Source organism: Pocillopora verrucosa, chromosome 4 (genome assembly GCF_036669915.1).
Source record: "Pocillopora verrucosa isolate sample1 chromosome 4, ASM3666991v2, whole genome shotgun sequence".
NCBI classification, from domain to species: Eukaryota; Metazoa; Cnidaria; class Anthozoa; order Scleractinia; family Pocilloporidae; genus Pocillopora; species Pocillopora verrucosa.
The window spans coordinates 27,210,631-27,226,581 of record NC_089315.1 but is presented as its reverse complement, the minus strand read 5'-3'; the positions used below and the strand labels follow the sequence as shown (position 1 = coordinate 27,226,581).

The following is a 15,951-nucleotide window of genomic DNA, read 5'->3' as shown; positions in this document are numbered from 1 at the left end:
TGTTCATATATCACAAATCTGTTTAATTTTTAAGACGTCCCCCTACCTGTGGCTCTCTTTTCTACCAGTCGCACCAACGGAGTTGTTAACCTGAGTCCAAATGGAACCACTAAAGCAGTGTTTGATAACATCACGCTGACAAGAGGTCCCTGGGGTAATCCAGTTGGCTCCTTTCTCTTCAGTGGTTTGAATAACAGCTACGTGGAAGTTAAAAATGAGGGAGAACTTGATACAAGGTTTTCGATGAGTGTTTTTGCATGGGTCCACCCTGACGCTTCTGTCACTCGTGCTGGTCCGATATATGATAACGGTTGCTCGATGTGGGTTTTTCCTTCAACTTGGGGACTTGAAACACGTTATATGGTTAGGGATCGTTCTAAGATTCACCTATTGCGTAAGGATGGTGTTATCAAAATAAATGAGTGGAATTTTATAGGGACCACATACGACTATCACACTGGCGTTGCGTCTGTGTGGGTGAATGACAGCATGGTTATGAGCAAGTCTCTTGGATCTAACGTGGAATTGGCGACTCAAGGAAATCTTACGATAGGAGCATCCAACAATCGTGAGACACAATTTTATGGCAAAGTTTCCTGCTTGCAGTTCTACGCTCAAGCATTGTCCGTGGATCAAATTATGAAGATAAAGACAAGATGCAATCAAACCAGTAAGCATGTCTAATAAATGTCTGTTTGGACCTTGTTTTCTCAAAAAGGCAAAATTTATACCCAGTGACGTTGTTTCAAGAACCAGCCAATTTTTATTTTAATTGACCCTAGTGTGTTTTCTTGTATCAGTCTTCTCTTTACCATGGAGTTGCGTTTTAGCCTCTACTGTTATTTTATTTTTTGTTTTGATCTCTCTCTCCCTTTCCCGATTTCTTTGATTCGTCTAACCTGCCCTTGTAGGCAATGCCTAAGATTCAGCTGTATAAATTACAGACTCGACGTTTTATTCTTGAAACGTTTACAATTTTAATTTGGAGACACCTCTTAAGGTGATTCTGTAATGTATGGTCTTTTATACATAATAGGATAACACTTCACTCAACTCAACTCGTCAACCTGGTGCCCTTGGAATAGTTTTTTTCTAATTCAGGTCAGCCAGGAACTACATTAAGGTTATTGACCTTGAAGATTTATTTTTACTCAATACTTTTGCTTCTTTCGTATTACCTTGGACCTCACTAGATTACAAAAAAGTAGGATGCTATCGTGACACAAGTAATCGTGCAATTCCAAAATTAGAAGACGCTGACCCTTTATTGCTCGGTGCCTACCAGGACCGTGAAAATCCGATCGAAAAGTGCACCCTCGCAGCTCGCAAAAGGGGTTTCGCATGTTTGCACTTCAGAATGGCGGATGGTGTGCAGCCAGTGTGGGGAATATCTCTTTTGACGTCTGTGCATTTTATGGGTCAATTTGCAATTATGTAGTTTAGTAGTAAGGCCAAATAAAATTATCGAATTATTGATATTGTCGTTGATGACAAAATTTCAAACATTAACAAGCCACTTTTATCGACTAAGTAGACCCAATATTGAAACTAAAAGCAGAGCAACACGTGATTGTCATTCCTGATAATTGTGGCGTGTACTACAATCAAAAACTATAGAATGGCTCTGTTGACATGATTTTTTGTTTCTTTTCCATTAAGTTTCCCAATCATGGTGCCGTCCGGGCTTTTTTCCCCTTCATGGTGGTTGCTATTTTATACATCCCTCAAAGGAACTTAATTGGCAACAGTCTTTAAGGAAGTGCAATCGAAGCGGTGGAACCTTGGCCAAGATAACTCGTGAAGGTTTGAGATCCACTTTCTCCAATTTGTTAGAAGAAATAAGACGCTTCAAGCCATATTATAATAGTTTCTTCATTGGCCTGTTGAGCAAGGACGAGTGGACATGGATTGACGGCAGCCCGTTACATAGCTCGTTGTGGAAGCAAGGATATCCAAAAACAATTAAAAAAACCCGTAGCTGTGGTTATCTGGCTGGTGGCTCGTCGGGGATAAGAAGTGGTGCGTGTACATTGAAGAGATACCCACTGTGTCAGAAAAAAGCTGGTGAGTTCCTTACGAAGGAAAAGTTTTGGTTTTTCAAACCTCTCGTACAATCATAACAATTGAGAAGGTTATTTGCTAAATATAATTGTAACATTTTTACTATATTATAGAAGAGTCGTTGTCAAACCGGAGTTTGATAAGATGTTCAAGTATTTTGCAGCCATTCCAACCTATCCTGGCCATAGATGGATCTTACTCTACTTGCTTTCGTTCTTTGAAGGTCAGTAACGACATTGGTTGCTTAATTCGCGTGCTAAATCTGTTGTTGAGTTTTTCTGGATCGAAACCTGCAGAAGAATTTCCTACCATTTAGTGAAAATAGATGGACTAGAAATGTCATCTGTTCTGGCTTGAGCAAAATATTTTCCCCTATGTTTTATTCATTTCTTTTTACGTTCTCGTCGGTTTAGGAATCAAATCCCTGGTGGCAAGCAACTTTTAACAAACTGCTGTATGTCGTTTCTGTTTCTATAACTGACAAAATCGATTGCTGTCCACGTGACTCTGGAATCATCGATGTTAGTGTGACAACCAGTCAAACTGGCTTGTCTCCAACATGCTCCAAATCGATGGCATACGATGGAACAACACATGAGTTCATTTTTGATTGCTCACCACCCGCACTTGGAAATAATGTGAAAATAACGCTGACGGGTGATAATGTCACGTTAGTTCTCTGCCATGTTGTCGTGGAAACAATTGGTAAGTTATTGAAAGACTCCTATAATTTTTTTTTGGCCCATACGTTTTTGTTAGTGAGGGAAAGAAGAAGCTAATCAAGCTTATTTTACATTCTTTGGTATCAGCCTTCGCACTTATAATCTTTGATAAAGAGGTGAGCCAACGTGATGTAAGGGTATTCCATTCAGCAATTTTACTTCGGCCTGTGTCATTTAAAAATGGGCGGGAGATATCTTTTTCGGGGGCTGCTCTGCTTGTGAGAGTAAACATATTTGTTCAATGTTTGACTTAATATAGAGTCGACCCGAGAGGTACACGGAGTTTTGCGTGAAGGATGGTACAATAAATACGACTATAACTCCAAAAAGACGTCATCTATGCGTGAATATCCTCTAATTCAAGGTCCACCTGAAAGCCGGATTATTTTGCGAGATTTTGATGCGCCAATAAATTTGGCAGAAAACTATGTTCAACGATTGACAAGTTACCTACAGGTAAAATCTCATCATAGGGAACGTATTTTTGCACTCACCTGAGATCGATTGTTGGGCTTTTGATGCGTTGTAAGGTGCACTTTTCCTTTCGAAAAGTAGGGAGTATCTCAATTGAAAGGTAGTATGAAAGAATCACCGTAATCATGCCTTTTTTAAATGTTAAGATTAAGTTTGTTGTCGGTGTCGCTGCTGTTTATGTTGTTGGTGCTATCACTTTTTTTTATTAAAAGAAAATATTTGATAGAATTTGACCGAGCAGGCCAATTGTGAAATGCTGTTTCAGGTTTCTCTGAGCGGAAACCACACATTTTATGCGGCGTGCGACGATATGTGTGAGTTATGGAAGTACGATGTCACAGAGACAGGCATCGGAAGAGTTAAAATAGAATCTGGGGAAAGTGCAACGAACCAACCAATTATTTATGTTAAAAAATGGACAGAATATCTTCGATGGGACAAGTAAGTGATGCGCAAGTAATAAATAATTATGATAAGTACTTTTTTCATTAATTAAAATGATTTTGGTGACATTTTTAGTCGTCATTAGAATTGATATACTCTAATTACTTTGTTATTGAAGGTACCCAGAGCAAACATCTCAGCCAATCGTCCTTAGCAAGTGTCGCTTTTATCGAATGGTGATCTTCGGTAGAGAAAAAGACGGCAATGATCACATATCTGTGGGCATGCGTAACCCAAATGGGGAATATGAACGGCCTATTACTGGAGAAAGACTGTTTTGGACTAAACCAGGTAGGGACATTCTGATTCGTTTATTTGGTTAAAGCAGAAAAAGGAAACGAAAAAGGAAACAAAGTTAGGGAGAAAAGCATGAACAGAAAGTGCTTCACACTCATAAAAAAGGAAGACAAACACACAGAAACAAAACAGACTGTTTAATACAACGATTTATTTATGTCTCTCTCACGGACCTAGACATCTTTACTATGAAGCTGAAGCTCATAACTTCTCCTGGGAGCTACTGGAATTTCTTTTGTTCGGTGCCACTATTAAACAAAGAAACAAAAGAAAAAAGACATGTATTAGGAGACAAACATCTTCATTTCCAATACTTTTTTTAATTGAGGTGTAAAATTTTCTTTCTCTTCAAAGGGACGCGTAATTTTGAAATGTCACTTAAGAATCACAAGACATCGATATCTGCCTTCGTTGGGTCAAATTTACTCATAACAGGTTGGTCTACTGGTATTATCCTACATCTACGAGGATTGTCTCACATATTGAAATATGGGGAACCGGGAAGATTTGAGTGATGATGTCGGAATCGATCCCTCCAAAGGAAGCTGGAGCTCTTTCTCTTTTCTTTACATAAATTATCATCATGTGATTGAGAAAAAGTTCGTGGCCGGTACTATGTGACGTTTCAGAAATATATCAATTAAAGAATACCTCTCTTAACTGAGACGCAACACTGCGTCGAAAAAGCCTCGAACAACATATTTGAAGACATTTGATGATTGCTAACTCGAAACGCGTGATTAGGATTAACTTTACGAGAGAAGGACGGTAGACTGTCTGTTTAAACTTGCGAGTAGAACTTTAAGCCCGACGATCAACCACTTTGTACTCATATTTTGGGGTGTAATTGATGAATCTATTCTCATAAGTTGCGGTTTCGCCAAGAAAAGTTGTAGACAATAAAATGGGTCCATCATACAACATGTTTGGTCAAATTATAGGATATTACAAGTTTTGCTGTGAGGGAGTTTATTGTCCTGACTGCCCATTGGAACTGAACATCTCATGCCTCGGACAAAATCTAAAAGTGAATTCAGCAGTGAGCCTGTCCTGTGTTAACACATCATTTGAGGTAGTTTTTAACACGATCGTTCAACCTGGAAATTTTACTTTGAAGGTGAGTAGCTCTCATTTAAGTAGTTATCATCATTTAAGTGATGATTCCTACTACATTTACGGCAAAAAATTCACAAGACACCATGGCATGCTTATTTAAAAAAATTGGCAATAATATGAATCATAATGAAGCAAACTTTGAAATTGTAGGGGTTCGTTTTTCATCACTCTTTTGTTTTAGTTTTATTCATTTATATTTTCGTGTTTTGATCACTGAATTGGTCATCGGTATCAGTGAAAACACATTGATCTTAACTATCTAACAGTCTGTCGACCCCATCACCTTAAAAATAGAAGTAAAACGTACGTAGTCGAAACTTTGTGGCCCGCACTACATCGAGACAAACGAGCATTACTTGTGCATTAGCCAGGTTGGATGACTACAAATCTTTTATTTGATAAGAACAAAGCCTTAAGATAAAGCAAAGTGGTGCATGCACGAGCGATAAGCCTCACTGAACTGGAACCTGTGATATTTAAAAGTAGTAACCCATACGCTGTGATTATTTTCAGGCCAGCTATTCATTCGTGGAACATCCAGAAGAAATTCTCGAGGAGCGAGTCTTGGGACAAGTAGATCTAAGAGGTAACTCCTTTTGCACTGACATAAAGGATTAAAAGAATTACTGTGTCTGTGTGAATCCGTAAATGTTGCTCTTTAACCACTGCTAACGGAGATTTACATTTTGTGTTTCTTCAAAAGCGGTGGTGCTAGAAGAATGCTACTTTGAGTCTGCAAAGTGCGACTGGACTAGCCCACATGCAAATTCCAAGTGGAAGCTCTTTCCTGGTAAGAAATCAATAAAATACCTCAGTAACTTTAAGTACTTAAGAAGAGAAGGGCAGTACTGCGAGCAACAGTTAAGTCTTTTGCAATTGACTTGCTTTTCTTGCTAACAAAAAAAACACCTTTGAATAAGTTATGATGGGGCTGAAATTAAAGAGGTCTGAAGGGAATTGATAAAGACTATGATGCCAAATTCAGAATCTTTTTGGTTAAACGTCGCTACTGATAGAAAAAAGTACTAAAGAACATTTTATGCTATAAAATTTACTGTACACATTTTTATCTGAGATAATTTTGTCTACATTAATGCCCCTTACAAAGCGGAGTTACAGAGTCCAGTGTTACTATGGGAACCATTTCATCAAGTCGTTGGCTTGTGCTTACGGTTTACTTACCTTATACCTGTTAAATCAAAGTCAACTATAAAAGTTCTACTTCGAGAGCCAAGGAAAGAGGAGCCGATTTTAGCATGGCAGCTTAGTGGATACCATGGTACAAAATGGTCAGTGGCTGAGGTGTCTTTGCCCGGCGCTACTGCAGTTCAGGTCAGTAAATTATGACGATGAAATTTATTCGATTGAATTCTTCATTTATTTCTAAAGTTCATATTTTATTTTTTTTATGAATCTTTGATATTTGCTATGACAGGTGATGATACGTACTTCATGAATCTTTTTGTCTAGATTATATTTGAGGGAGAGGGCTTTCTTCATAACCAAGTAAATGCAGCAATCAAGAACGTGATTGTAACTACCGAGAAATGTGGCTTGCTACCATACTTTGCAAAACCAGGTTATATTTGCCGCTTTTCTTTTTTCTACTGTTTTTTTGAGTTGCTGGTTTTGAGCATGACAAGATTGTGTAAACCTTTAACAAAAAAAAGCAATTATCAATGACATCACTGATTCTTTCAATTCCACATAAAATAAAAGGCTATATTAAGTTTTCATGCATCTCATGGACGATAAAGAGAAAAGAAAGGAAAAATCGTATGTTTTCTTAGCTTTTATTGATCGCATTGGATTTTCAGGTTTTAGTTGCGGGAATAAACAGTTTCAATGCAAGAATGGCGAATGTGTCAAGAAAAATTTGCGGTGTGATGGCGACTTTGCTTGTACCGATGATTCAGATGAAGATAATTGTGAATGTCCCTCGAATAAGTTCGCTTGCCTGGATGGAAAATGTCTTCCAGCATCAGCTGTATGTAACGGTATAAATGACTGCTCTAAGGGAGATGATGAAAATAACTGCCGTGAGTAAATGTGCCTTTGCCATCCACTTTTCGAGTCTTGATTTAATTAGAGTGAAACTCGCTATTTGCCCTTCCCATCTATGTATGCTGAGTTGCATTTCCAAAAAGTTTGGAATTACTGCTTTTTAGGGAATAGATGCCCCTTTAAGCATCACTGTCTTGATGGATCATGCATTGCTTGGTCAGAGACCTGTATTCGAGAGCCTTTCTGCAAGGATGGAACTAACACTCCATCAGTTTGCGGTAAGTAAGGCATAGAAAACTTTTTAACCAACAAGGTTAATTTTTTGAAATAACACGTTCTTGCATCGAAAGCCTGAGATTTCAGGCCTCTGTTATGGTCTCGTCGTAATCCATTTATGGATGAAAAGATGAAAGATTGCAAAATAAGCTATGTGAGTCGCAAATGGACATGATCATAAGGTGTTAGAAATAAAAGCTGCGTCTTCGTAAAATTATGGTTATTATCTTCTAGTCTACTAGCGTAATAAACGACAGCGATGTTTCTGAAATGTTCTAACTGCGAGAGGCGTCCAGTATGTACATTTTTGTCTTGATCAAATTCTTATGAACTAGTGAAGACAAATAAGTATCTACTGGGGAGGGAAGCTTTCGTTTACGTGGATAATTGATCCCGTCGTTGGCGGAATTAATCCTTTGAGCGTGACAGTGAAGTAAGTAGCATGTTTGATGGAGTCGATAATTTGCATTGCAGGATCTGGGAAATGCCGCCTTAACGACTTAGCGTGTTCATCCAAAGAGTCCAAAGGACCAATTAGATGTAAATCTTTCAGAAGTAAGTCCATGACTCTATTAAAGCCTCTAAATAAACTCAAATTTAGCGCAGAGAGAAGAATAATGCAAGTTGTAAGACACATGCGCCAACGGTGGCTTGTCACCGTTGCGTTAGGGGAACGAAGATAGAGGGAAGACTGATAAATTTCTGAGGTTATTTATCACGAGTCATAATAATCCATTAGACATCTCCTAACTGCTGTCATTTCAAATAGGGTTTTGCAATTTCGAAAATGACTTGTGCCAGCTTAATCCGGATATGAACGCCACTTTCCAGTGGATAACAGGTGCAGGTGAAACACCAACGGAGAAGACTGGGCCAAGTTATGATCATAGCACTTTAAGCAAAGACGGTAAGAGGTGAAATGAAATGTTCCTCTTACGTAGGAAAACAAATAATATCAGTCGGGTTAACATACAGTGCATCTTACTTAAAATCCTTACCTAACTTGTTTTGCATGGTGCAGTGCGCCCAAGTTAGTTCGACGGCTTATTCTCCTTGAGAGGTCTTTGTTGGAAAAGTTCGGTCTTATATTTGTTTGGTGCCTTGGTACAGCTGAATAATAATATCAACGTAAAATCGTGAAATGGCGTCACGACAAGCTTTTTATTATCACGTGTACAAATTTGCTTTATGGTCACTCAAACTTTCTTCGGTGCTCTCACAAAAAGGGAATTTGGCATAACTTACACAAAGAGAGTAATGAAGAACATTTGTTATTTCATAGGGTCGTATATCTATATCGAAGCTTCTCCGCAACGCCCTGGGGACGTGGCAAGGTTGTTAAGCGAATGGATGGAACCCAACCAAACAGCTTGTGTTCAGTTTTGGTATCATATGTACGGCTCAGATATCGGTAATCTGAGCTTTTATCTGAGGACTGATCAATCCGAGACATTGGTTTGGAGATTGTCAAGCGATCAAGGGGATCGCTGGAAGTTTGGTCAATTTTCTCTGATCAGTGAAAGGGCTCATAGGGTAAATAACGCTTAGCTATCAAACTGCCGTACCTTTCGTTTGAAACGTTAATCTTTATCTTTATTTTTTTGGCTGGAACTGTTCTCATTTTCTGAAAATCTAATTGAAAAAGCAGCTGCCAAAGTATGCACATAAATGTATATTGATCAGAATATTTGAAGACGGGTGAAATTTATTCGCTGATCTTGGCTTGGTGGTGAGCTGTTCTTAGTAATTCTCTCTCTCTCTCTCTTTTTTTACTTACTTTGAGTTATATGGAGATTAAAAACGTTAATGAGAATGTTTTCACAAATCATATATTTTTTTATGCTGTTTGCAAAGTTTGTCATAGAAGGAACGACTGGTGATGGAAGTGAAGGTGACATTGCGATAGATGATATGTCTGTGCTGGATGGAAACTGTAAAAAGATTATTGCACAAGGTATGGATTAAAACACACAGGGGGAAAGCAAAGCAATGGTTTATTTACAGCAAAGACATCTCTTGGCATAATTTTCATCGCCGCTACAGTTTTTTTTACTCCTGAAATATTTCGAGGCAGCCTCTTTAATGATCTACTAATAAAATTTACAAAAATTGCGGAGCGTGCAGCGTACTTAGCGTAGCCCCATACCTCAGCAAATTTGGTAACCTGTTCCGCTAGACAATTTTGGTCGTAACGCGATGTTCGTCGTCCGTCTGTCTGTATTCTCATTCACCCAAAAAGATTAACCATTCTTTGCATAAGCGAACAGCTGCACTTTAAACAAGGGCAAATGGCAATTTACGAATAGACGTGAAAGTCGATGAAGTTATGTGCTTGCGTGAGTCTATGACCAAGTCGCAGACCATTCGTTCTTATGAGATAGAATTTATGAATTCGATAAAAAAGGTTTCTATCATTTTCTTTCAATCTTTAGATAGTCCAGACTGCAGTTTTAGAGAGGATACGTGTGATTGGGAGACTCGGGAAGGATGGACTCTCTCTAAACACTCACCTGATCCAGATTTACAAAACTACGGTAGGAGTTTGTCATCAAATTCGAGACTTTTCATTCAATTTTTTGTAGGCTGAGAAGCTGTAGTGAGGTTTATATTGATTGAGGCCTTGAGCTACTGTATATTTCTTTTGTTATAAGCTTTTGCCGATCCAAGTAAGGCATCGATGCCATAGATCGGCAAAAGCTTGGAATAAAAAATAAATTTAGTGACTCAATGCCTCAATCGAATCATTCATTTAATCGACATGATACTGATGGACAACTTCAAACTGTCTACCCAATAACTTTAGAGTAGAAATAACACAATATGACATATTTATTGATTAATTAGACACTGGGCAATCCAAATTGGACATACTTACTGGCAAGATAACTGAGCGGCTGACAGATAGACTTGCTCACAGACTGACTGAATGACAGACGAACTGAACCAGTGACAGACTGTTGACCGATTAACAGACATCAGCACTTAACATATTGGAAATGTCTCACATGTGAAATCGCTGTTAACCTCTTTCAGGCCATAATCGAATAGCTGCATTTTATTTCTTACGTCACTGTTAGGTCCAGGGGTATCATTTATTTTTCTCCGCGCCGGAGCATCTGAAGTGCCTTATACACTCTCTTCCCCAATTATAAACACTAACGAATGGAAGTGCTTACGCTTATGGTATTTCATTGGTGCCACAAACTTGTACAAAACGTCGTTACAGGTGTTTCTTCAGTCGTTAATATCGAACCTATCCACACTGCTCTTCTTTGTGGATGAAATGGCAAGTGCGACAAATTATACTCAGATACCGTTGCCAGGCAATTACAGCAAAGCAAAGGTACAAAAATGTAATTCTTGTTGGTATACTTGTGAGGAGAAATTTTTGCTGACTCCATGTAAACAAGTTCACTTTTTTCTATTACAAGCATCCTTTATCAATTGTTGCAGACTAAATAATGTCTTATAAAGTACACTCCCCTTGCATAAATGTTGTAAGAAATTCCGACACTTGTGAAGTATGAACGTTTTCTTTCAACACAATACAGCTTAAATTCTTTGGTATTTATGAAGAGTTTGGGGACCAAATTCTGGCCATTGAACAAGTTTCCTTTTCTAAAGAGCCTTGTGACCCAATTTCTTGGCGACAAATTGGTGAGTTTACATGTTTAAGACTTGAAAACTAGGTTTTGTAAAGTTTGTCTAATTTTGGGCGCAGAATACCTAGAGAACGACTCGTTTATTACACAAAACTCTATACTAATAGCTTTAAATTCATTTAGTTTTAAAATTTGTTAAACTGTGTATCTTACTTTACAAAACCGCACCCCTCTGACCGAAACTTTACTCGAAGGGAATGCCTGTTCGTCAAGTTAGCACTAAATCATACACTTATCTGTACATGTAACGTTTTTAAGTGTCGTAACATTTAAATCTATGAGTAATTAATGTCATAAAACCTCTAGATATTAACGAGCCCCTTGGAATGCAAAATGGTGAAATGGTAGACACGCAGATCAGTTCTTCATCATCAATGGACGAGGCTCATGCTGCCAGTCGAGGCCGTCTACACTTAAACGCAACTTCAGGAAAGGCAGGCGCTTGGTCCGCCGGCAGAAATGACAATAGCCAGTGGCTCCAAGTTGATCTGCGTAATAATAACGTCAGAGTCACGGGTGTTGCGACACAAGGGAGAAACGGACGGTACGCCCAGTGGGTAACGAATTATAAGTTACAGTACAGCAACGACGGGGTAAACTTCCAGTTCTACAAGAAACCTGAACATACCGCTCTTGAGGTGTGTACGAAATCTATTCAGCTGCCCACTCTTTATGTTCGTTATTCATTTTTTTAAAATGATATCAACCAACTCGTTTAATTGCTTTTTTGCCAAACAATAGCTCTATCAACTCTTAGAAGTGTTTTAAGCATGAACATGGTAAGTCTTAACATGCTTGATTCAACTATCAGCATCAATGACAATGAGACGATCAACTATCAGCATCAATGACAATGAGACGAGATATTTAAGAAACTGAATGTGCGTAATCTTTGTAACTTAACACTCTTAGTTATCACATGCTGACTTTGTGTCAAGAATAAATTTCAATACAATTAGTGGTTTAAAGAGTCACTATTTTGCTAATATAGGATTTCGCTGGAAACAAAGACCAGGATTCTGTTGTTTATCATGAACTAAAGTTACCTATTAGAGCACGGTTCATTCGCTTTCAACCAGAGGCTTGGCATAGGCAGATATCAATGAGAGTTGAGTTGTATGGTCATCAAAAAGGTATGTTAATCAAAAGCGTGTGATTTTATTTTCAAATTAAAAAAATGTGAAACTCTTATTGTGGAACCAGTATATCCTCAAAAGAAAACCAAAATAAACAAAACAAAAAAGGCATAACATTCCGAAAAAAAATAAATTATAGAGGTTCACCATGAATTTGATTTTGATAAGCAAAACCATGTGTCACCTCCATTCTCAAATAGAATGCCAGAAAGCTCTGGGTATGGAAGACAATGGAATCTCCGATGGGCAAATTCGTGCCTCTTCCAGCTGGGATGGCAACTCTGTCGCTAGCCGTGGGAGATTATCAATTAAAGCATCTGGTCGCATGAGAGGAAGCTGGACGGCTTCTGCAAAGAATTCACATCAATGGCTTCAGATTGATCTTGGAACCAACGATAATATAGTTACAGGGGTAGCTACTCAAGGAAGGCAAGATACCGACCAATGGGTTACCAGTTACAAGCTTCAATATGGTAATGATGGATTTAATTTTCAATACTACAAGGATCAAGGTGAGGACAAGGTGAGCAAAAATTATATTGATTTAGGGAAACCTCCATGAACATCGAAAGTTGTAAAATAGGATCTGGATTAAAAAGGAAATTCTTAGCTGTCAAACTAAGTCATAAGTTTCAGGCATTACTTACAGTTTGACAACTTTGGTAAAGTTAGTGTAACTTTCATGCAAGCTGACTTTAAGACCTAAGGGATCAACGGGAAACACGCAACAATTTGAATACACGATTAGCCTCCATTTGAATTCTTGCTTGTCGTGAGCACAAGAAAATATGGACTATGCTGGTCTAATGTCAAAAGCAGCGTTTGGCTGCGAAAATGTTTTCTGAATAAATGAGTCTTGTTAGCGTCGACCTGATGGTATCAGACTTTGCAAAGCGAAATTTTCAGTTTTTGATTTCAAAGAAATGATAATAATGATATTGATGATAATGGTGATAATAATAAGTAGAAAAACACGCTGTATTAGCTCGATCACATAAACAAAGATTAATGAAGTGCGAACACACCATGAAAAATGAGGATAAGGTGGTTTTTACGTGGAGGACAATATTTATCCGTATCTCTTCGAGCTCACATGAGTTTAGGTTAGTTTTTCAAACTATTGTTCAATTTCACAGGAACTACTATCTTTATATCTATATAGGATTTTTCAGGAAACAGAGACCGTGATACGGTTGTTTTTCATGAATTAAAACCGCCCATCAGTGCCCGCTTCGTTCGTTTTCTCCCAGGGGCTTGGCAAAACCACATATCAATGAGGGTAGAACTGTATGGCTGTCTTGATGGTAAGGACATTCCCATATATCTTAACTGTGTACTGAGTTATTTAGCCTTTTGCAGATCGTGATTTTGCCAGGGTTAAAACAAGACCTTACCCTTTATTCTTCGCTTTCATAATATTTTTATGGCCTCTGTCATACATACTATTTTATGGCTCGTTTTTAAACTAATTTTTGTAAATTTTTTGGTATACCATCAGAATGTCAGGAAGCTCTTGGTATGAGAAATGGTGCAATTCCCGATAGACAAATAAGCGCCTCTTCACATTGGGATAATTATCATGCGGCTTGGCAGGGTAGACTGGATTATAAAGGGACATGGAAAGCAGGGTCGTGGTCATCACGACGTAATGATATACATCAATGGCTCCAGATTGATCTGTATAGTCCATACATGAAAGTTACAGGAATTGCCACACAAGGTAGAAATGGTCACAATCAATGGGTGACACGGTATACACTGTGGCACAGCAACGATGGTAGAAATTTCCAACCCCACAAGGAAGCTGGAGAACGGACGGAAAAGGTGAATATTACGTTGTACTCTTTGAATACATATCAATCAAGAAAGTTTAAGCATTAGAAAGTGACTGTTTTTTACTGCAAAAGCTTTTTAGTGTTTGGAGCGTGATATCGTATCGGGATTAAAAGCTGTATTTCATTATTCTGATGTTTTGACCCTATACGCAAGCTAGAACCATGGCCAATCAGGTTACAGTTAAATTGAAACCATCCAGTTAAGTAGTAAGGTGCAATCTTTTGGTTATAAGGATTTTGGTACCATGCAATTTTCAAAAAATTACCCGTGTCTGATTGCAAGGGGAATCTGGATCCTGGTACCAACCAGATCCTCCGCTGCAATTTTTCCCAAATGACCCAAATGGGATACACCAAAATTCACGGTTCACAACAGCTACAGACTAGGTTAACAAAGGAGATTTTAAATGGCAGCTTACCTAGATAGTTTTGGACACCTTCAAATTCGAAAATGTTTCAACCTTAGAAAGTCAATCAAAGCCGAAGAGGAGGGCTGTTACATAACTCTTCAAATATGTTTTAATTGAGGAGATTGACTTTAATCGTACCTGGAGCATTTTTAAAATTATGGTTTACTGCCTTTCCATTCAGAATTTTGATGGAAACAGAGACCGGGATACAATTGTTTATAATAGAATCAACCCACCAGTCAAAGCTCGCTATATCCAGATTAGACCACAGGCCTGGCACCGTCCCATTTCTATGAGGACCGAGCTTTACGGTTGTCTGGAAGATGTCAGTGGGGGTAAGGAATGTATTAACATTTAAAGCTATCAGGTGTGCAGAGGATTTTTAAATGGTTGCGTACTGAAATTGCCTCTCAAGTTGTTTCTTGTCCTTAGTTGATGTGCTCCGATTATAATTTGCTTAAACCTCCTTATGTTGCAAACAAAGTTATTGGAAAATAAGGTTATTTGGTTTGATCAACTGAGTTGACATTGTAGAGAAGGTAAACAGCATAATATTCAATTTGGCTTTTCTATTTAAAGTGGAGAATCCTACATGTAGATTAGAAGGAAACAAGTAAGGAAGAGATCAAAACTCTTCGCGTATATCTTAACCTTCATTCAAGCCCCTTAAACCATGGATTTTCTTCCCGTAGTATCCATCAACATATCAGACTGTCAACAAGCTCTTGGCATGGAAAATGGTGCAATCGCTGATGCACAAATCACAGCCTTTTCTATCTGGAACGATCACCTTGCTGCGTCTCAAGCTAGACTGGAGTTTAAAGCAAATAAGAAGAAATCTGGAGCTTGGTCAGCTAGCAGAAACGATGTTCAACCATGGCTTCAGGTGGATCTAGGTAGTCAGTACGCCAAAGTTACGCGTGTAGGAACACAGGGGAGAGATGAATATAGCCAATGGGTAATCAAATACAAGCTGCAGTCTGGTAATGATGAAGCTGAACTTCAGTTTTATAAGGAAAGAGGAACAAATATAGACAAGGTTAAATAATTTAATGCATTGAAACAATTCTCTTTAATTTACAAAACAATCGGGCAGCCTACTTGTTGGTTTGCCTCCTTACATATTCCAAAATTCATTCGTTATTACCTAATTCAAAATTTCTATTTATTCCCTATAGCAAACCACATAAATAATGATAATGAAATGTAACTCAAAAATTTATGAACAACGACAAGGTTTCATTTCGTAAACAGCATAAAATTAAAAGACGACAAAACTTCGAGACAGATATTGGGGAAACAAAAATCGTTCATATGTTTAAATGACCTCCTATCAAGTCGCAGACTCAAAAGTATGTTTAGAGGAACATATCATATCCTTGGGTTATTAACACTTTTCCAATTCTCTCCCCCAGGAGTTTGATGGTAACTCAGATAGAAGCACTATCGTTTTCCATGAACTAGAGCCACCCATAAAAGCACGCTTTGTTCGCTTTCGACCTCAAGATTGGTTT

At 38.2% G+C, this 15,951-nt stretch overlaps 1 protein-coding gene across 1 annotated transcript in view; it reads left to right on the top strand.

The window, feature by feature from the left end:
- Positions 1–15,951, top strand: part of LOC131775276 (uncharacterized) — a 41,673-nt gene that overhangs the window by 11,362 nt on the left and 14,360 nt on the right. The window contains exons 13-42 of the mRNA XM_066165429.1: positions 35–670; positions 1,660–2,064; positions 2,175–2,284; positions 2,475–2,766; positions 3,043–3,239; positions 3,523–3,698; positions 3,820–3,992; positions 4,353–4,433; positions 4,940–5,115; positions 5,628–5,700; positions 5,818–5,904; positions 6,190–6,446; positions 6,585–6,693; positions 6,932–7,153; positions 7,283–7,396; positions 7,869–7,949; positions 8,164–8,301; positions 8,677–8,927; positions 9,249–9,348; positions 9,827–9,928; positions 10,472–10,737; positions 10,946–11,051; positions 11,363–11,694; positions 12,048–12,189; positions 12,393–12,715; positions 13,355–13,496; positions 13,691–14,016; positions 14,619–14,772; positions 15,130–15,476; positions 15,853–15,951. The exon at positions 15,853–15,951 is cut by the window's right edge and continues 40 nt beyond it. Coding sequence (XP_066021526.1) covers positions 35–670; positions 1,660–2,064; positions 2,175–2,284; positions 2,475–2,766; positions 3,043–3,239; positions 3,523–3,698; positions 3,820–3,992; positions 4,353–4,433; positions 4,940–5,115; positions 5,628–5,700; positions 5,818–5,904; positions 6,190–6,446; positions 6,585–6,693; positions 6,932–7,153; positions 7,283–7,396; positions 7,869–7,949; positions 8,164–8,301; positions 8,677–8,927; positions 9,249–9,348; positions 9,827–9,928; positions 10,472–10,737; positions 10,946–11,051; positions 11,363–11,694; positions 12,048–12,189; positions 12,393–12,715; positions 13,355–13,496; positions 13,691–14,016; positions 14,619–14,772; positions 15,130–15,476; positions 15,853–15,951 — 6,017 coding nt within the window. The remainder of the gene's footprint in view (positions 1–34; positions 671–1,659; positions 2,065–2,174; positions 2,285–2,474; positions 2,767–3,042; positions 3,240–3,522; positions 3,699–3,819; positions 3,993–4,352; positions 4,434–4,939; positions 5,116–5,627; positions 5,701–5,817; positions 5,905–6,189; positions 6,447–6,584; positions 6,694–6,931; positions 7,154–7,282; positions 7,397–7,868; positions 7,950–8,163; positions 8,302–8,676; positions 8,928–9,248; positions 9,349–9,826; positions 9,929–10,471; positions 10,738–10,945; positions 11,052–11,362; positions 11,695–12,047; positions 12,190–12,392; positions 12,716–13,354; positions 13,497–13,690; positions 14,017–14,618; positions 14,773–15,129; positions 15,477–15,852) is intronic.